This window comes from Petaurus breviceps, unplaced genomic scaffold (genome assembly GCF_028583685.1).
Source record: "Petaurus breviceps papuanus isolate PSGF00001 unplaced genomic scaffold, PetGlider_PUasm1.0 90925, whole genome shotgun sequence".
Lineage (NCBI taxonomy): Eukaryota > Metazoa > Chordata > Mammalia > Diprotodontia > Petauridae > Petaurus > Petaurus breviceps.
In genome coordinates, this window is record NW_027187380.1 from 34,246,556 (window position 1) to 34,266,924 (window position 20,369).

The window sequence follows — 20,369 nt, forward strand, 5'->3', positions numbered from 1 at the left end:
TTGCTGGTTGATGCTGGGATGCTATTGCTTTCCAGCTCAACTCTGTCAGAAAGACTTCTTTTTCTTTGCTTCCAGAACCTCAAAATCCCTATCTGGATCTGAGACAGCTCTTCCATTTTATATAGGTTCTGAGGGCAAGACCAAGTGTCTCAGCAGTGCCTTTGGTTAATTGAACAAGGTGAACATGTCCCATTCACACTTGGTCCTGATTCATTCAAACAAGAATTGTTACTTTACAAAGGTAAAGGAAAGACTTCCTAACAATCTGAGAAATAGGCTATCTCAGGATGTTGGGGGTGCTCCCTTATCGGCATCTTCAAGCAGAAGATGGAGGACTATGGGGGGGGATTTCTTTTGAGTATGGATTGGACTAGAATATGTCTGTGGTTCTCAACCTTTTTTTGTGCTATGGGCCCTTTTATATTAAGATGAAGTTATCAAAATCCTAACAACAAGTTCATAGATTTCAGCTTAATAACCCTGGACTTTAACATTCTGTGATTATGCCACTTATTGCTAAGTAGTGACTATTTTAGAGTAACTAACTTTAAAAATGAAGGAGAAGCTTTATTTGTTAGCAAAATTTGCTTTATTTCCCAGATAGCAAAGTTAGAATAAACAATATTTATAGGACTAAGTGACCAAAAATATCACATTTTGTGAATTTCTTTGGTCACTTAGAGGCTTCAGTTAATGCTGACTACTCAGCACTCACAACTTTTGCGTGAACTTCCCGGCTCTTCACCCGAAGTTTGTTGACCTGGGACTCAGCAATGTCAGCACGTTCCTCGGCCTCCTCCAGCTCATGTTGGAGTTTTCGGAATTTAGAGAGATTAACATTGGATTGTTCCTCCTTAAAACAGAAATAAACTTGTTAGAAGAAAAGAAGTATGCCTGTCTTGGTCTTAGTCCCTTTGTTGCTTATTTTCTGAAGGAAAACAAAAACCTTGTCCTTCCTGTGTCATTAGCTGTTCTTGTAATTTTAATTATATTTTATTCCAGGAAATTCATGAAGCAGCTTAGCCTGGGAAGAGTAGAGAACTACCCCCATAATATTAAATTCACAGATCAGGAAAATCTTAGATATACAGTGAATAGACTCAAGGTCCACTTGAAAAGGGGAGAGGAAATGGGTTATACACCTTTATTTAGCTTATTAAACACTTGTCTTAGGAAACTCTGGCTGTATGTAAGCACTGCTCTCCTCTGGCCACAAATTATGATAGCAGAAAAGGGAAAAGGAAGGAAGACTACCATGGTTTGTTCCATCATTACTTGTATTGGCACTTACTATATTGGGTAGTAGGTGGCCACCAGAAAAAGATTCATTAAGGGTTTCCTACAAATCAATTTCTTCCATTTTCTTGGTCTGTGGTTTCATCAATGAAGGGGCCTTCCTGGTGAGCAAATGCCTCCAACCAACAAAAGCTGGTAAATGTTCTGCAACTTACAACCTTATGGGGCCGGTTAGGGCAACGAGATGTATATCAAGAATTGCCCAGCGTCACACAACCAGTATGTGTGAGAAGGGGAGCCTGATTTCATGTTGACTTTATATACGCTACACCACTCGTGCCACAAATAAAAAAGACTATTGACCATGCCAGTGCAAATGCTGTAGTTTTCCAGAGAAAGGAACTACAGAAGATGTAGGTGTCCATAGTTGATCCAAAGGAATAAAAATATCCACATATGAATTTTAAAAATTGATTGTTTTTGCCTCTTTCTGAAGAGTGGTGGTGATGGAGAATCTTAGGATATCTTATTGATGTATGATATATAGAATCAGTAAAGTGAGTTATTTAAAACTCAATACCATCCTAAATAAATTAAGATTCAGAACCTCTAGTGTGAGGACTCATTCTGAAATGGAGAATTTTTTTCCACTTGGGGTGAGTAAGGCTGCCTTTTCTTTTCTTCAGGGCCTAACACATAGTAGTAGATGTTTAGTAAATATTTATTGAATTAATCAAAATGACTAAAACTCTTGTACTATAATTGTCATGTTCAAATAAAGTCTCTTCTGTCCAAGCTTTGAAAATACTCACGGCTTCCTCAGCTTGTCTCTTATAGGATTTCACTTTTGCCTGCAATTTATCTACTAGGTCCTGGAGTCTAAGGACATTCTTTCGATCTTCTTCAGTCTGGAAGAATTTTGGGGAAAAAAGAATATACTCATTCAAAAGACAAATGCACAATACCAAGGCTTTGACAAATTGTCTTTGTATACTTCAAGGCAAAAGCCACAAAGAGTTGCATGAATTTTAATGGAGGCATCTGGGTAGGCCTAGGGATATCCCCAGAGATATAGCTAGTCTTTATGGCCCTGTATTAGACATCAAGGCTGATAACTTGTATTCACCAAATTAATTCATGTCTAGGTATGTAAAACAATAACTTGAAGGGTAGACAATAACAATTTTAAAGGTTGCAAATCACTTTCCTCATGGCCTATTTTATGGACTAGGAAACTGAGGCTAAGAAACTTGTTCACGGCCACATACCTTCTAAGGGTCGGAACCAAGACTAGAATTTAGGTGTAAAGATTCCAAATAGAGAAAAATGATTATTAAATAGCCAATTACTGGGGAGATCCAGGATTTTTCCTTTCCTAGGTTCTCATTAGGTACCAGGCCAAACCAGCATCTAAAGGATATTGCAGACAATGAGACTGGATGAACTTTCTCTTCAATCTTGTTCAGACTCCACTCAGGGAAAGCCCCCTGTATTCTACTCAGGTTTGGGTGGGGATAGATACTTTGTCTAAGTGGTGCCCAGGCTGGGGGTGATTTGGAAGTAAATGACTTAATCAAAGTCACATCTCCCAGCTCAGGTGGACATATTCGAGTAAGCCTACCTCTCATTCAATTCTTCTCATTACTTGTTAACCAAACAGAATTGATTGCCATCCTCAGGAACACCCATTCTTCCAATGGTATATAAACCTTGAGTGAATTCCATAAGAGGTCTTTGGCATTCCAGAGTTCCACTGACCCCTTATATTAATGATTGATAGCATGAGTAATAAAATGACTAATGGCCCAGAAACTACATCTTTCAAAGTTTTTTTTATGTCACAAAATCCAGTGCGCTCTTTACAACACTATATTATATTGGCTTTTCACCAAGAGGAGGCCCAGATGGTATGGCAGGGTGGTTCTACTTACCTGGTAAGTGAGTTCCTTTACCCTTCTCTCATGTTTTCGTAGACCTTTAATAGCTTCAGCATTGCGTTTTTGCTCACTTTCAACCTCTCCTTCAAGCTCTCGAACCTATAATCAAATATGATGACTTAAAACATGGTCATTTAGGTTTGGGGTTAAGAATGAAGGATAGGACCTTCAAGAAACCCTGGCTGGGGGCCGGGGGGGGGGGAGAAGGAAAAGGAAGCATTCAGATTCCTGAATTGGGCTATGGGAAGGCAGCCTGGGGAGTGTCTTCCTTTGCTATACTTCACAAATGACTCCCTGGGGATCTCTAGTTCTCTGACCCCTGGGCAATAGAAAGCTAAAAAACCTATAAGATAAACAATGCTAAGCTCAAAGGCTAGGGATTAGCTTTGTAAGGGCAAGAAAATATAGCTAGATTTGGAGTTATTGAAGCTGGATTGGAGACTTGGTGTTTAAACCTGCCCTTGTTAGACATGATGACCTGGAGGGGAGAAGTAATTTGCCCATGATCACCAAGCTAACAAGACACTAAGGAAAGATTGGAACCAGGTCTCCTGATTCTAAACTCAGAACTTTTTTTCCCCAAGTCAGTAAATTATGGCAAAACATTTTGAAGATTTTTGCCACAGCCCCAATTGGAGATAAGGGACCAGACTGGATGACCTCTGGAAAGGTATCATTAACTCTGTGATCAAAACCTTTCCCAGTCCTCCTTAACCTTAGCACCTTCCCTCTGAAACTGCCCCCAATTTACCCTTTCTCTACAGCTTGTTAATATGTCGTTGTTTTGCATATCTCCCTTGTTAGACTTTGAGCTCTTGGAGAAGATGAGCTAATTTTTGTCTTTCTTTGTAGGGCCTGGCACATTGTAAGTGCTTGATAAAAGCTGGTTGACGTTTTTCTTGTCCTTTATGATTGTAAGGTTTTGCTAATATCTGAACCAAAACAGTGGCTGCTGTATGGACTGACAATGTGTCAGTATTTGGGATAGTTACTCTGGCCTCCAGTTTCTGGATCTGCTTCTTTCCTCCTTTCAGGGCCAGCTGCTCGGCCTCATCCAGGCGATGCTGCAAGTCCTTCACTGTCTGTTCCATGTTCTTCTTCATCCTCTCCAGGTGGGCACTGGTATCTTGTTCCTTCTTCAGCTCCTCAGCCATCGTGGCTGCCTGGTTAGCAAGAAGAACAAGAAAAGCATGAAACCTGGAAATGACAGGTGGCCAAACCCATGCAGGCAAAAGCCTGGCTCTTTCTCTTACGTCAGTGATTGCCTTCTTTGCCTTCTCCTCTGCATTCCGAGATTCTTGAATTACTTCCTCCATTTCACTCTGGAGCTGAGAAATATCCATCTCCAGCTTCTTCTTGGTGTTGATCAGGCTGGTATTCTGATTCAAATAAATGAAATATGATTAATGGGTCATTTTAAGATACTATTTTGTTTAATGCATCTGAGAAGAAGCCTCAATTGTCTTTCAGTTTGGAGCTAGCAAGTGCTCTGTTTGCTCTTGGGGAGGCTATGGGGTGATGGTGCCAGGCCTGGAGTCAGGAGACCCGAGTTTAAATACAGCTTTAGATACTTACTAGCTGTGTGATCCTGGGCAGGTCATTTAACCCTGTTTTCCTCAGTTTCCTCATCTATAAAATTACCTGGAGAAGGAAAAGGCTAACCACTCCAGTATCTTTCTCAAGAAATACAACTGGAAATGACTGAGCAACTATTTGCTATTCTTCACTAAAGCCTCCTCTTTTTCATCTTATTAACTCTCATTTTTAGCTATTTCTTCACTAACGAAGATTACTAAAAAGTAGCCACACACAACTTTGCATTGTTAGGGAAGAATTCATTTCTCCTGTTTGTATTGTTGGCATTCTATTACATAATATATATATATTACATATGTGTATGCACACATACATAGAATATATATGTATATGTGCATATACACACATGTATATGTTTATATATCTATGTGTATGTACATATACAGTTATCTCTTCTACATTGTGACTTTCCCTATCAGGATTTCCATATATTATGGGTTGGCATAAGAAATTAAATGAGAATTTTGGGGGAGCTTTGTAGAAGCTACAGATGCCTCACAAAGGCCAACAGATGACACAGAAAAAGTTTAGAAACTCAGAAATACATATATATATATATGTGTATATATATATATATATATAGTGTTGTACAATATCAGCATATTTTATCTTTTAATACCATAACAATTCAGACTTCTCTGGTGTGAAGGGAGGGTCAAAACATTTTTCATGGATTTTTCATGGAAATACCAAGTCCTTAACCCCTACAATGTGGTAGGGATAGCCACGCTAGGTTGATATTTTGGTTAGTTTTACGGAATCGCTTTTTTGTTGTTGTTACAAGGGATTAATTGTAAACTAGAGGGCTGAAGAAGGATATATTTAGAAATGAAAGCATCAAAAGATTTCAGGTAAAAGTTGCATGTGTCTATATATACATATATCTGTCTATATATACATGTGCTTATAATATACATATCCACATATCCAGAGAAGAAGAGCTAATTTCATTCTGTGTGCAGATTAAAAAAAATCAAACTGGCATGAAAGCATACTAGAGATGAATTTTCTTTCATGTCAGTGTGGGTGACTGGACCCTTATACAGGGTACCTCCCGATTTTTTTAAGGGCTTAATATTAATTCAAACATGAATCATTACAAAATCATCTCTCAGGGCTGGGAGAATAAGTGTCAATAGTGATAAGAGGATGACTCAGGCTGACATCTGACAGCAAGATGGCCATGCCCTGACCCAAACACCAGCCTCTGTGCTGTGGATCATAGCCTTGCTTTCTCTTTATGTCACCACCACATAACCCAAAACAACCACATCCAGGACTGCTTTTTCCCATCCTCCAAGTCCTTCATCTTGATGTGTAGGAATAAGACAGCATAACAAGCACCTAAGGACACCTAACCCATGCTCAACAACTCCTTTTAGGCTGCCTTCCTCCGGAAATTAAAATAGTCAGCAATTAAGTGAGAAGTCAAAGGGGAGATCAAAGTGCTCTCACTTCTCATTTCCTCCTCTGCCACTTGAGAAGCTTTACCCAAAAGTTTTTGTGTAGTTTTAAGCTATTAAAAAAGCAAAATATTATTAACCAATAAAACTTAAAACTGCTCTAAGAGTTTTGGGACACCCTCTATCCCATGGCCAGTCACTGCTTCTATAAAAATCCCCTCTAAAGACTCCAAAAGAGACTATTCATTAACAAGAGAATGTTTGCATGCCATGGAAGCAGATTGTCTGATTATCTTTTAATTATTTCCAGGTTTTACCTTTAAAGGCTTAGAGACATTGAGAAAAAGTAGCTGCTATTTGTTACTTCCATGTGAATATTTGTCATTTGCACTGTAAATTCAGTTCACACTATTGATTTCTATATTGAAATATAGAAGTTTACACTTTTGATTTCTATATTGAAATATAGAAATTTACCTTGTGAAAATATTTTCTTGGAAACTAGAAGGACATTTAAAAATCCTGAAGGTGGTTTCTTTCAAAGTCCAGTTCCAATGCCACTTCCATCTTGACACCTTCTTTGATCTTTTCCCTTACAATCTCCACACCCCATTTCATAAGCAAGAAAAGATCTCTTCTTTGAAGCTTTCATTAAGGTACTTTATATTTCTCTTGTAGGCTTCCCACACTTTATTTTGTATTATAATTATTTACATTCTTGTTTCATTTTTCCTTCTCAACTCAAAGCTCATTAAGGGTAGGGTCTGTGTCTCTATATCTGTATTCTCAGCATGGTGACTTACAGTTGGTACCTACCAAACATTGTTTAATTCATTTTATTGGTAACTTCAGTCTGACTTCTTCCTCATCACTATTTTTGGAGGGAATTAAAGACCAAATGCCCCCTCACCTGGGTGTGTAGGAGTTGCACACGCTCACTGGCATCCAGAAGCTCTTGCTCTGCTATCTTCCTGCTCCTCTCAGTCTGTTCCAGAGTTGCCCGCAGCTCCTCAATCTCAGCCTGCAAGAGGTTGGCTCTGCGCTCCACCATTGCCAGCTGCTCTTTCAGGTCCTCCTGGCCTCGGAGAGCGTCATCCAGGTGGATCTGGGTATCCTGGGTAAGGACAATTGCTTTACTTGTGTGAAGTATGTATATTTATACCATGACCTGAACAGGGAGATTATGATGACTTGGTGATGTAGATAGAGACTTTCTTTCCCTACCTCCTCCTCCATACTATTGGAGTAACAATGTCAGTTGACAATTATAAGATGTTTTACCCACATCATCTTGTTTGAACATCACAACACTACAGGCACTACAGGGATTATTGTGTCCATTTTACTTTTTGGAAGGGAGAAGGTAGGGCAATTGGGGTTAAGTGACTTGCCCAAGGTCACAAGGCTAGTTTTGTGTTAAGTGTCTGAGGTCGAATTTGAATTCAGGTCTTCCCTACTCCAGGGCTGGCGCTCTATTCACCGCACCACCTACCCGCCCAATTGTGTCCATTTTAAAGATGAATAATGGGGCTGAGAGAGATCAAATGACTTGCACATGGCTCATGTCAGAGGCAAGATTGGAGTTTAGGCCTTTCCAACTCGATGTCTAACACACTACCCTCCCCCTCTATGAGAGAAAAGTCTAATGAAACAAACTGGAGAGCAATAGCTGTTAAGCTATGTGACAGAATCAGCATCCAAAAATACATTGATTGTGGGCTACAAACTGCATAGAATCGAATGAAAGAAAAATCTAATAAGGAGGAATAGGTTCTGAACCTTATACATAGGCTCCAATAGAGGCTGCAGGGAGACCTGATTTTTAGTGAATTGTAATCTCAGCATGAATCAACTGTGCCAACATGGCAGATGAAAGTGCTCATGTAATCTTGGTCTGCAATTTTGAGGGGTAGGTTCTAGAATGAAGGAGCAGATTCCTGCTCTGGTCACCTCTGAAGTATCATGTTCAGTTCTGTGTGCAAATTTTAGGGAGAACATTAACAATCTGGATAGCATAAAGAAGACTATAAACAGAATGGAGAGTGAATTTGAAACCATACCATTCCAGGACGGGTTGAAACAAATGGGGATTTTTACTCAAGGAAGAGAACACTTCAGAAGGCACAATAACCCTCTCCAAGTGTTAAATGGGTGGCCACATTAAACAAACATGGATGGCGAGAGGCCTTGAGATCCTCCCAGATGAAGATCAGTGGAAGGAACTAGGAATTTTTAACCTGCAGAAGAGAAAACTGAAGAGGGGACATGGGACCTTTCTTAAAGAATTTAAAAGCTGATAAAGCTTAGCTTTAGAATAGACTCAGAAGCAAAGAAGAAAATTTAAGTTTGATATAAGTGAAAACTTCCTAAAGATCAGAGCTATTCAAAAATGAAAGTCTCTAAGCTGAGCCTAGATGAGCCCTTGACACATATGTTGTCTCTGTATGTTTGGGATCTTTGTTTAGGTATAGGATGACCTAGAAAGCTTGTCAAATTCCTTCCAGTTCTGAAATTCTGTGATACTTAGTACTTGTGTGACCTGGAATGATTCACAATCACTTTCATTCCTGTGCTTACCTAATTCTAAATTTAAAAGGAGTTAGACTAAATGATCTCTAATATTTCTACTATGTTAAATTTCTATGATTTAATTAACTACATGGTACCAACTTCATAGCTTTGTGGAAAGGAAGGGTGATAAAAATCAATTTTAGTCCTGACAACGTTTTTGGGCGAGGAAGTCATTTGAAATGGTAGTAAAATCCATTTACCTTTAATAATACTTGGGTGTTTCTGTAGTTCCTTATGGCCTCTGCAGCTTGGCGGTTGGCATGATTCAGTTGAATCTCCATTTCATTCAGATCTCCCTCCATCTTCTTCTTTATCCTTAGAGCATCATTTCTGCTTCTAATCTCAGCATCCAGTGTGCTCTGCATAGACTCTACAATTCTAATGTGATTTCTTTTAAGCTGTTCAAGTTCCTCATCTTTTTCAGCCAATTTCCTGTCAATGTCAGACTTGACTTGGTTCAACTCAAGTTGGATTCGCAGGATTTTTCCCTCTTCATGTTCAAGAGATGCCTAAATGAAGATAAATTATTAATTAGTAAAAGAAAGTAATTACTGCTTGAATTTTTGAAATCCAAGGACTAAGAATCAACTCCCTCAATTCCAACTCTATGTTAAAACCAGCATGTCTCATTTTATGCAATATATGCATATCTCTCTCTATATACATATAAAAACACATACACATACATACATACACATTTGAAATATTCTGAATAAAGCAAATTTTTAGAAATTAAATTTTAAACAAAGTGAGGCAGCTTGTTATTTGAAAGAAACTTGTATGAAACTTTTTGTAAGTTTATATATGTTGATTTATTTTAAAAGTTTATATTTACATATAAGTTGGATTTATAAAATCAACCTTTAAAGGATTTGTTTTGAAAGTGGAAAGACAACAATGTGGAATAGAATGAACACTAAATCAGGAGACCCGTGATTGAATGCTGGTTCTAACATGTTAAACGTATAGACAAATCCTCTAATTTACATGTGCCTCAAATTCTTCATATGTAAAATGGATATTATAATACTTACCCTACCTATCTCACAAGGTTGTTGTGAGGAAAATGCTGTCAACTCTATAGTTTTAGGCAAATGTGAACTAGTATTAAATATATATTTCACTAGATCTGTTTTAGTTAAAGCACAAGAAACCTAGAAGGTTTTTTCTTCATATCTGAAATAATTGAGTTCAATAACTTTTAAAATTTACATATTAGTGGATTATTGAAATGAGACAGAAGTGGTATGTGCCAAGCCAGATGAACCACCACCACTACCACCTCCCCCTTAAACCATGATACAAAAACCCAGAACCCTAAAGCCCAAGAGCCCAAGAGCTCTTGGATAATAGTAGTATCCTTTCAGCAACTACTTCCACCATGAGCACCACCATCACTCCTACTCCCACCTTCCATCAGAATTTCCCTGCAACCATCATCCAGAGATGTCAGATGGCACTGAAACCTGGTACCTACTTCTGAAGTTTTTCAGACCTTGCTTTCTCAACAGCCACAAGAGAAAGTTCTTGGAAATTGTCTTAAGCACTGTTAAATGCTCCAACATCAGAAATGAATATGGCTTTATCAGTGGAAATAACATTAAAGAAGATAAATTGCCATCCATTTTTCTGCTTCACTCTAAAACCCACGGGACATTTCCATCCTAACTTGCAGGTAGAACATGTTATATGTGTTCCTTCCCACATTGGAATGTGAGCTTCTTTAGAGCTGGGACTGTTTTGCCTTTCTACTTGTATCCCAAACTTTGTTCATAGTAAATACTTCATAAATTTTTTTTATTCATTCATGCATTCATTCATTGATTCATGATGCCTTAGAACTAGATGAAATCTAAGGTCAGGGCCAGCTAGAAAAATCTTATAACCCTACCTCAGCTTCCTCGAGGGAAGCCTGCAGTTCACACTTTTCTTGTTCCACTTGTTTCTTTATTTTCTCCAACTCATGAAGTTGTTTCCCTCTCTCTGCAACCTGTTCAGTGAGGTCAGATATCTCCTCTGTTGGTTAATTGACAGATAGAAGGTTGGTCAGAAAATGGCCAATAATTTGTCATGGCATTTAGATGGCAGAACGTTTTAAAAAAAATACTCACGCTGCAAGTTCTTATTCTCTCGCTTCAGGGTTTCCAGGTGGTCCAAGGATTCCTCATAGGCATTCTTCATCTTGAACAGCTCTGTGCTGAGAGCCCGGGATTCCTTCTGAGAAGCTTCCAGCTCAGCCTGAGTTTCCTCATATTTCTGCTTCCATTCCGACAACACCTAGACACCAGGAATGGTCAGGCTAGGCAGTAGATAAAATTAGAAAGGGTAAAATAAGCAAGAAGCAAAAGCTATGGCTTGGGGATACCTTGTCAAAATTCCTTTGCTTTTTATCGAGAGCAGCACATGCAGCATTGGACCTCTCTACATCCAGCATGAGGTCCTCCACTTCATTCTGCAGCCTCTGCTTGGTCTTTTCAAGGGAAGCACATTTGGCATTCACAGCTTCCACATGTTCCTCAGCATCCTGTAGGCGCTGGGCCAGCTTCTTCCTGGAAAGATTCAAAAGTGTGAATAAGCAAGAGCAGAATCAAAATGTCCAATGGCAATTAGATTCAATTGTTTTAGAAGACCCAGGAGCTTACACTGATGGTCAGAATGCCTAGCTGAAGAAGCATGTAACTAAAATATTTCAGTATGTTTAATGAACTACACTATTCCAAATCATGGCAGCTAAGATAGCTTTCTATATTGCTGAACTGGACCAAGAGCCCTGAAGTGGCAAGTACAAGGTACTTGCTGTGGTTTTATTGCATTCAAGCAATTTTTTTGATGGTGCCTATCCAGTAAAACTCACATTTCTATAGAACTTTATGTTAGGAAAGTGATTTCCTCAAACAATAGCCCTGAAGTGAATAGTGTATATCATTATCCTCATTTTTTTTTTGGAGGGTGCAATGCAAAGCCATTGGGGTTAAGTGACTTGCCCAAAGTCACACAGCTAGTAAGTGTCTCAAGTGTCTGAGCTTGGATTTGAACTCAGGTCCTCCTGACTCCTGGCTGGGTGCTCTATTCATTGTGACACCTAGCTGCCCCCATTATCCTCATTTTATAGATAAAGAAACTGTGGCTCTGAGAATTGAGGTGAATTAATTGCTTATGGTCACCCATCTAGTACTGGTAGCAAGTTCTGAACTCAGGTCCCCTGACTCCAAGTCAAATATTTCCAACCTGCTCTCCTGCTTAGCTACTCCCTCACTGTTTCATGCAGGACTTAGTTTTGCATGCATCACTTCATTCCCTACTCTCTTTCTCTTTTTTTTTTTTTTTGGAGGGAGGAAGATAGGGCAATTGGGGTTAAGTGACTTGCCCAAGGTCACATAGCTAGTAAGTGTTAAGTGACTGAGGCTGGATTTGAACTCAGGTCCTCCTGACTCCAAGGCCGGTTCTCTATTCACTACCCACCCCACATTACCTGCTCTTTTGATAAGCTTTCCAGGCAGCTTGCCATTGCTCTCATACTATTCTTTGTCTCTTTTATTCCTAGTTCTGGAATCAAGACCAAGTCAATCGTCCTTGTTCTTGGAAGGAATGTGTCAATCTACTCCCACCATAGCCCTATTCACCATCCCAGTAACTTTCTGAAATGTCCCTTTCTTTGTGTGTTGTCTCTTCCTATTAAAATATAAGCTTCTGATAGCAAGGATTGCCTTTGCCTTTCAATCAATCAATAAACATTTATTAAGCACCTACTTTGTGCCAGGTACTGTGTTAAGTGCTGGAGATGCAAAAAACAATCATTCAAGGAGCTTACATTTTTAATGAGGGAGACAACATAAAAATAAATACGTACGAAGCAAGGTGTGTGTATTACATATAAGGAAATATTTAAAATAAATAAAAAATAATAAAAGGAAATAATTAAAAAAGGGAAGTCATTGTGATTAATAGGGTTTAGGGAAAACTTCCTATAGAAAGTAGTTTTTAGTTGGGACTTAAAGAAAGCCAGAGAAGTCAGTAGTCAGAGTGTATGACAGAGCATTCCAGGCATGGAGGAAGAGCCCGAGAGAATGCTTAGAGAATACCTGGACACGAGCTTTTGTATGTCTATCCTCAGGGCTTAGTGTGTGTTTGGCACATATTAAACACTTAATTGGTTTTTCTTTCATTCATTCAATGATATTTTTACAACCTAATATTATTTTCTCTATGTTGAAATGGCTACAATTTAATCCATTTCCTCTTATTTTAAAACAAATAAAATAGAACTCCACAAAGAAATGCATAGTGTTGAATCTGCTGCCTTGTTAAGTCAATGCAAAAAGAAAATCCTTATATGACTTAAGCAGAATTAATTATTTGACCTGGATTGGTCATATGACTCACTTTGACTTTATTCCCATTTAAAAGCTCTGCCTTCTGGAAATTTATATTTTCCTTCCAGACTCAACTTAAGTTCTACCTTCTGCCTGAGGCAGAAGTCTCTCCTCCTCCTCCAAGGTTACTTTTGTAGCTGCTTTATATCTATATTTGTTGCATATATATATATGTGTGTGTGTGTGTGTGTGTGTATGTATATATTAGAATATAAGCTCCTTAAGGGCAAATACTCTTCACTTTTGTTTTTGTAGCCAGTTCTGTGCCTGACCCATAGTTTGTGCTTAGTAGTTAAACACATAGTGCAGTTCCTGTCAAGAGTTTGTACTTAATAAATACTTGGCTGCTTAATTGATTGAAGTGATTTTTTTTAATATTCAGAAAATTGTTCTGCATATACTAGGTCTGTGTGTGTGTGGTGTGTATGTGCATGTGCACATGTGTGCACATGTGTATACAAGGACCTCTGAAGGCTTTGGTTTAGTCTGCTTTAAGGATGAGTATTACACAGTTTAGACTAATTCCATGCCCTTTAACACTAGATTTAAGGCTAGCGACTTCTAGGCACACTTCTATGCAACTGATGATTAGACATAGCCCAAGCCATCCTTTTCCTTTGTCCTTGGGTTCATCTACATACTTGGCCTCCTCCAGTTCCTCTGTGCGTTGAATGGCATCTGTCTCATACTTGGTCCTCCACTGGGCGACCTCACTGTTGGCCTTGGATAATGCCCTTTGCAGCTCAGCCTTGGCTTCCTGCTCTTCTTCGTATTGTTCCCGTAACAAATCACAGTCATGGCGGGACGACTGCAGGGCATGGGCCAGAGCATTCTTGGCCTACAAAAATGGTAATAGTAATGTGTTACTTTCATTTGCTTATAGGGAATCTTCATTTTTATCGGTATAGAAGAATGAACTACTGGAAAGAATCTTTTTTTTTTTAATATATGGATTAATTTCTTTTTCTTTTTAGTTTACATCATTCGTGTCCACAAGATTTTGAGTTACAAATTTTCTCCACATTTTTCCCCTACCCACCACCCCAAAACAGTGATCCCACTGAATATTCCCTACCCCAATCTGCTCTCTCCCATATCTTCCCCCATCCCCTCCCCCACTTTTACTGGAATCTTGAGAGGCAAAAATACACAAAAACCGAAAAAGAAACAGACAAAGAAAAGTTACCACCAGTTACTCACTTTAGACTCTTCTTCTAGCTGCCGCTTCAGTTCTTCAGTTTGTTGGGTAAATGCTTGTTTACCCCTTAAAAGCTGAGAGACTAAAATTCCTTTCTCATCTAATTGATGGGAATATTCACCTAAAATAACAAAGTAGAACATTTTATTAGGATCACGGACAAAGAAAAGAAACTCAAGGCTCACAAATCCCTGTATTCAGAACCTACTTCAGTTGTTGCTCTTGTGAAACCTAATGTATCCCCCCCCATTTCTATAGAATTTGTAATCTTTTCTGACTTGCTTGATGAACGATAATAGTTTGCCTTTTGAGGCACATTTCTCCCTTCCAAAATAGAAATCCTACTTCAAACCCAGACTTTCTTTTCATTTCTGTGTGATTCACCTTTTATAAGATGATAGATTTAGAACTGGAATGGACTTTGGAGGTCATCTCATCTAATTCCAATATTTTCCATTTTACAGATAGAAAACTGAGAGAGATGAGGTGCCTTGCCCAAAGTTGGAAGATTCCAAGTTGAACTCTTGAGGATGCTCACTATAGTGCCCTGCCTCCTGTACGTTCACAGACCCAACAAAGAAACTTGCCTGCTTCTGTCTGCAGTCGTGCTTTCTGGGCTGTCAGCTCGTTGACCAGATGCTGTTGTTCTTCTTCCCTGTTCTTAAGTTCACTGACTTGATCTTCCAGACTTCTGGAGAGCTTTTCAAGATTTACCTAGGAGAAAATGATGAGGCTCTGAGCACAGTGAGAAGAGTGAAAATTTTACCTTAAGTCACTTTTAAATACAACAAATTTACTAGAAGTGGTTATAAAATAATGAAAATAAACATGCCAGAATTGACATATCTAAATGAATATTATCCCCTTAAAATAGTGACTCTCAGAGTCCTTGGAGGTCTAGGGAAATTAGCATTACTTTCTTTAACACTTATTCTTGGAGAATGACAGACACTCTGAGAGATTTGGGAAAAGGTTGTTATTGTTTGCTTCTTAAAGAGGACCAAAGATATCAGTTGGGTAATATCTTGACTTCCAAGTGAATCGGATTTAAGTGAGGCAGAGCTGTGCAAAGTCATTAGCTTCATTTTCTCCTCCAGAGTCATTGGAGTCTAGTGGCAAGACATAGGTCAAGATGACTGGCAATGACCCTGATGTGGGAGTAGACCTTGGTCTTTTTAAGGTGACTTTTCCAAATCTCTGTTTGTCTGAGGCAATGGAAAAAGCATGCAATGAATCAGCCTTCCAGATGATTCAAAAGTATTTGACAATAGAGATCTATTTTATTCCTAAGACATATATCTAGGCAACAGAACCTCATAAGACTTGTTTGACTTGGTCATTGCTACTAATATTTGGTGATTCATACAGGAGAAAGTGATATTGCCAGAGGGAAATGAAAGACTGTCATGTACAAGGAAAATTACATGTGGTCTGCTTCATCTCAATAGGAACAATGGGAGGAAATTACAAAGAGGCAGAATTAGGCTTTATGTAATAATGAAAACTTCATAGCAATTAGAGTTATTGGAAAGTGGAATGCTGCCTCACGGGAGCAGTGTATTGCTGCTTCTCACTAAAGGTCTTCAGACAAAGGCACAACAACCATTTGTCAGTTTTATTGGAGAATGGATTCTTGTTCAAGTGTGGGTGGGCTTGCATGACCCCTGATTTTGCCTTTCAGTTCTGAGACCTTGTGATTCCCTGGGTTAGTAGTGTTATAACTCCACATTTTTCTAAATGTTCTCAAGACACTAATTCTCTTTTAAGTTTTTCCTACCCTTTAGATCCCTGACTATCTTTGGAGCATCTACATTCAGGTTAGGACCATGCAGCATGATACAGTAGATTAGGGTATTGGACTTGTCCTCAAAGAGATCTGGATCCTTTCCCAGCCTTTGACACTTATTAGATGTGTGACCTTGGGCAAGTCACTTAAAATCTTTGTGCCTCAATTTCCTCAGATGTAAATGAAAGGGGTTGGATTAGATGATCTCTAAGGTTCCTTCCATTTCTAAATTCATAACTGTATTTCAGGAGATTTACTCCTACTCCCAGTCAATCTTCTTCAGACCCAAATCAACTTCCAGCATATCCAGTGAAAAAACTGAATTATAAATATTAAGCTGAAAGAGATTTTAGACATCACTTAATCTAACTTACTCAATTTTCCAACAAGAAAAGTGACTCCAAAGTGGTTTGGCCTAGTGCATACAGTGAGAAGATGGTAGTCAGAACCAGAACTTGGATCTTCTAAAGCCTACATCACAGTTGTCTTCTAAGGACAGAAATCAAGAGTAGGCAGGTCAATTTCTCCTTGGAGTGACAGGTTCCAATCATAGGAATTCTGCATGTCTGGATATATTATAAAGCTTCTTGGGTCCTACCACATTGTCCTAAAAATTAAGTTCCATTGTTCCAAATTTTTGGTAGATTTGTAAATCTGATCCAGATCTAACCAAGATTACCTTAAGAACCCTAGAAGTTTTGACAGGTTTAGGGGTCTGTCTCTATTATATGGTAGTTTACAACTGGACAGTTGCTGGCCTATTTGTGGGTTGGTCAATAGCTTCCAATAATCCAGAACTAGTCTATATTAAGAATATACCTAAATATAAGAAAATTTGCACCAAAATTTTTATCATTTTGAAAGAAGAGAGTGCTTTTGCCCTTAGTTATGGCCAACATTTGTAACAGAAAGCATACTTGGACAAGTAGAAGAGGTATGACAGGTAGAAAATAAGAATTAAAATAGTCATAACTGAGAAAGATGGATGAGAAACTATAAAAATTAATTACCAAGGGGGTAATTATTGTATTTTTGATTGCTTTTGTTTTATTTTCTTGAATTAGATATCTTTAGCCTGTCTTACTATTGGTTTTAAGAGTGTTAAATTTTTATTGTTATCATTTTTAAAAATTTCATCTTCATTTCCCAATATATCTTCTCTACACAGCAAACTACCAAGTTTAAAAAAGAAAGAAAACAAGCAGCTTGGCAAAACCCACATCAATCAAATATGACAGTCTATACAGTTTTTCATGCCCATTTTTCCTTCACCTCTACAAAGAAGGGAGGATTATTTTTATTTGTAACAAAGTTACATATAAGTAATACACATTACCTTAGCTTTGGAGATCATTTCCATGTTACTCGAAAGGTCATCGATCTCCAACTTCATTTCACTCTTCTCTTTCTCCAGTTTCTGCTTGACCCTCTGCAGGTTGTCGATTTGTTCCCCAAGCTCAGCCACACTGTCCGCATGCTTCTTCCGCAGAGTGGCCGCTGTGGCTTCATGCTGTAGGGTGGCCTCTTCAAGGTCCCTGCGCATCTTCTGGAATTCAGCCTCTCGCTTCTTGTTCATCTCAATCTGAGCTGAAGTTGCCCCTCCAGCTTCTTCCAGGCGCTCGCTGATCTCCTCAAGTTCCCTGGAGAGATCAGATCTCTGCTTCTCAGATTTAGCCCGAGAGGCACGTTCTGCCTCAATTTCCTCCTCCAGTTCTTCAATACGGGCCTGGCAATAGGGGGAAAACAGACCCATCAGTCCCTTCCTGTCAATGGCTGATTCTCTGAGGGCTAGAATGCAGGGAAGTGATGACTTTACCTGCAACTCTTTAATCTTCTTCTGTAGTTGAATTTCCATTGCCTGTTCATCTTCAATCTTGCTTTGTAGGTTTCTGATTTCAAACTCTTTCCTTTTAGAACAGCAAACTGTTAGCCTTTAATTTTATTTTATCAAAGTCTCCTTATCTCACCCAAGCTGGAAATTCAGAGCCTACTCATGGGCCCAATCCTATTGCAAATCTGGACAGAATATTTGACCTGTTTCTTTCTTTCTTTTCTTTCTTCCTTCCTTCCTTCCTTCCTTCCTTTCTTTCTTTCTTTCTTTCTTTCTTTCTTTCTTTCTTTCTTTCTTTCTTTCTTTCTTTCTTTCTTTCTTTCTTTCTTTCTTGGAGGGGGTAAGGCAGGGCAATTGGAGTTAAATGACTTGCCCAAGGTCACATGGTAGTAAGTGTTAAGTGTCTTAGGTTAGATTTGAACTCAGGTCCTCCTCATTCCAGGGCTGGTGCTCTATTCATTGTGCCACCTAGCTGCCCTGAACTGTTCCTTTTTCAAGCTGGGCTACTTCACCCTTCCTTAGGCAACCTGGTTGGCCCTCTTGCTCATGGAACAAGATTGGTGACGGATTTACTGCATTCACCCAGTTGGCTAAGCAGTTTAGAATTCCTGAGCTCAACTGATACAGTAGGCTCAGCTTCCATACTAGAAGGGCTTCCAAGATTACTGGTTGACTGGTTGACTCATTTGAATTAAAAAGACTAACTCATAACATTGTTTTCCTCACTACATACTTAACAAAACTAGTTAAAAATATTTCTATCTTTTGACTTTATATCACCTTCATTTCCAAAGATTTCATTTTCTTCCTCCTTTTTTTTTTTTAAAGCAATTGGGGTTAAGTAACTTGCTCAAGGTTACACAGCCAGGTGTTTCTGGGTGGGTGCTAAGTGTCTGAGCCCGGGATTCGATCTCCAGGTCTTCTCAACACTGGAGCTCTTACTCGCTGTGCTACCTGGCCGCCCCTCTTCCTCCTTTTCTACCCTGCAAACCATCCTTTACAAACAAAAATAAACAGAAAAAAGAAAAATGATTGAGCAAAACTAACCATCACTTAAAATTAATTTGACTGTATTTGCAATATTCCATACTCACAATTCCCATCTATATTCTACTCCCCTCACCTCCAACTTTGTAAAGAAAGGAGGAAGGCTTATTTTCTTATCGTTTTCCTGTGTCAGGCTTGGTCATTATGATTATACAGTGTTCAGTTTGTGTGGTTGCTGTTCTTTCCATTTCTAGGGTTGCATTCAAAGCTGCTTACTTTTTAAGTTTTTCATCAAGCTGTGCTTTGTCATTTTCCATATCCATTGTGGATTCTTGGGCTAACTTTAGGTCACCCTCAAGTTTTCGCTTTGCTCTCTCCAGGTCCATGCAAAGCTTCTTTTCTTGTTCTAATGACCCTTCAAGCTAAATCAGAAAGATGTAAGCAGTTTTTCGATATTAAACTTTTTTGTTGTTTTCTCTTTCAGAAAGAAAGAAGTTTATTTTTTGTAAAGACTTACATCATCCACTTGCTGTTCCAATTTGGTTTTGGCTTTGGTCAGTGTATTCACTTTGTCCTCTTCTGCCTGCAGGTCATCCAGGGTCTGCTGATGGGCCTCTTGGAGGGCTTTCTTCTCTTTGGTGAGCTTAGCAATGGTTTCATCCAGCCCTGCCATCTCCTCTGTGAGATTTTTCACCTTAATAAGTGGAGAGTGAGATTGTTCTAACATAAAATATATTAACTATATATCTATATCAGTAGTGCTGAATACTTATGATGTAAATATAAAGAACATAACTCAGACCTTGTTTTCTGTAGCATGTTTTTCCTTTTCAACCTTGGCTAGTGTCAGTTCAAGGTCATCAATGTCTTTCTTAAGCTCTGAGCATTCATCCTCCAGTTTCCTCTTCTTGCCTGTCAGTTCAGCATTTATTTCTTCTTCATCTTCAGCTCTTTCAGTCAATTCTTTGATTTTTGCCTCAAGCTGAATTTTGTTCTTGATAAGTTGTTCACATCGTTCCTCTGCATCAGCCAAGCTATCAGCTTCCTGCGGAGAAAATGCATTTGGTTATTGCATCAGGGATTTAAACTTTAAGCATGTTCTTTGAAGAGAAAAAGCCATACTTACTGAATTATGATGAATGTTTTTTTATTTTAAAGAAGCATAGCTAATTTTATTATGTTGGCTTCAAAAATTCCCAAAAGACAAATAGGAATATAGCATTGCCTACACATAGAAACTTAACTAATGCCTCCTAGGAAACAGGACTTAGACAGATAATGAGATGATTGTCTTTAAGGGTGAAAAGAAGTAACAAAATCTATTAGAAGAAATGCTTTACTGGGGGAAGAGAACTGGGTTTTTTTTGTTTTGGTTCTTTCATTTTTTAATTTTTTTTAACTGGGTTTTCTTGAAATTTCTTGACCTCACCATCTCCGCTTTCTTGTTGTTG

The 20,369-nt window shown here is 38.6% G+C and overlaps 1 protein-coding gene across 1 annotated transcript in view; it reads right to left on the minus strand.

Annotated features, from left to right (window-relative positions):
• Positions 1-566: 566 nt before the first annotated feature.
• LOC138152696 (myosin-8) overlaps positions 567-20,369 on the minus strand; it is a 48,674-nt gene continuing 28,871 nt past the window's right edge. The window contains exons 23-40 of the mRNA XM_069076783.1: positions 19,721-19,963; positions 19,436-19,612; positions 19,195-19,340; positions 17,917-18,007; positions 17,437-17,826; positions 14,902-15,028; positions 14,317-14,435; positions 13,758-13,954; positions 11,109-11,292; positions 10,855-11,020; positions 10,635-10,759; positions 8,944-9,252; positions 7,083-7,286; positions 4,427-4,552; positions 4,166-4,336; positions 3,168-3,272; positions 2,049-2,144; positions 567-853 (exon numbers count right to left, since the gene is read on the minus strand). Of these exons, the coding sequence (XP_068932884.1) occupies positions 701-853; positions 2,049-2,144; positions 3,168-3,272; positions 4,166-4,336; positions 4,427-4,552; positions 7,083-7,286; positions 8,944-9,252; positions 10,635-10,759; positions 10,855-11,020; positions 11,109-11,292; positions 13,758-13,954; positions 14,317-14,435; positions 14,902-15,028; positions 17,437-17,826; positions 17,917-18,007; positions 19,195-19,340; positions 19,436-19,612; positions 19,721-19,963 (3,129 nt within the window). The 3' untranslated portion in view covers positions 567-700. The remainder of the gene's footprint in view (positions 854-2,048; positions 2,145-3,167; positions 3,273-4,165; positions 4,337-4,426; positions 4,553-7,082; positions 7,287-8,943; positions 9,253-10,634; positions 10,760-10,854; positions 11,021-11,108; positions 11,293-13,757; positions 13,955-14,316; positions 14,436-14,901; positions 15,029-17,436; positions 17,827-17,916; positions 18,008-19,194; positions 19,341-19,435; positions 19,613-19,720; positions 19,964-20,369) is intronic.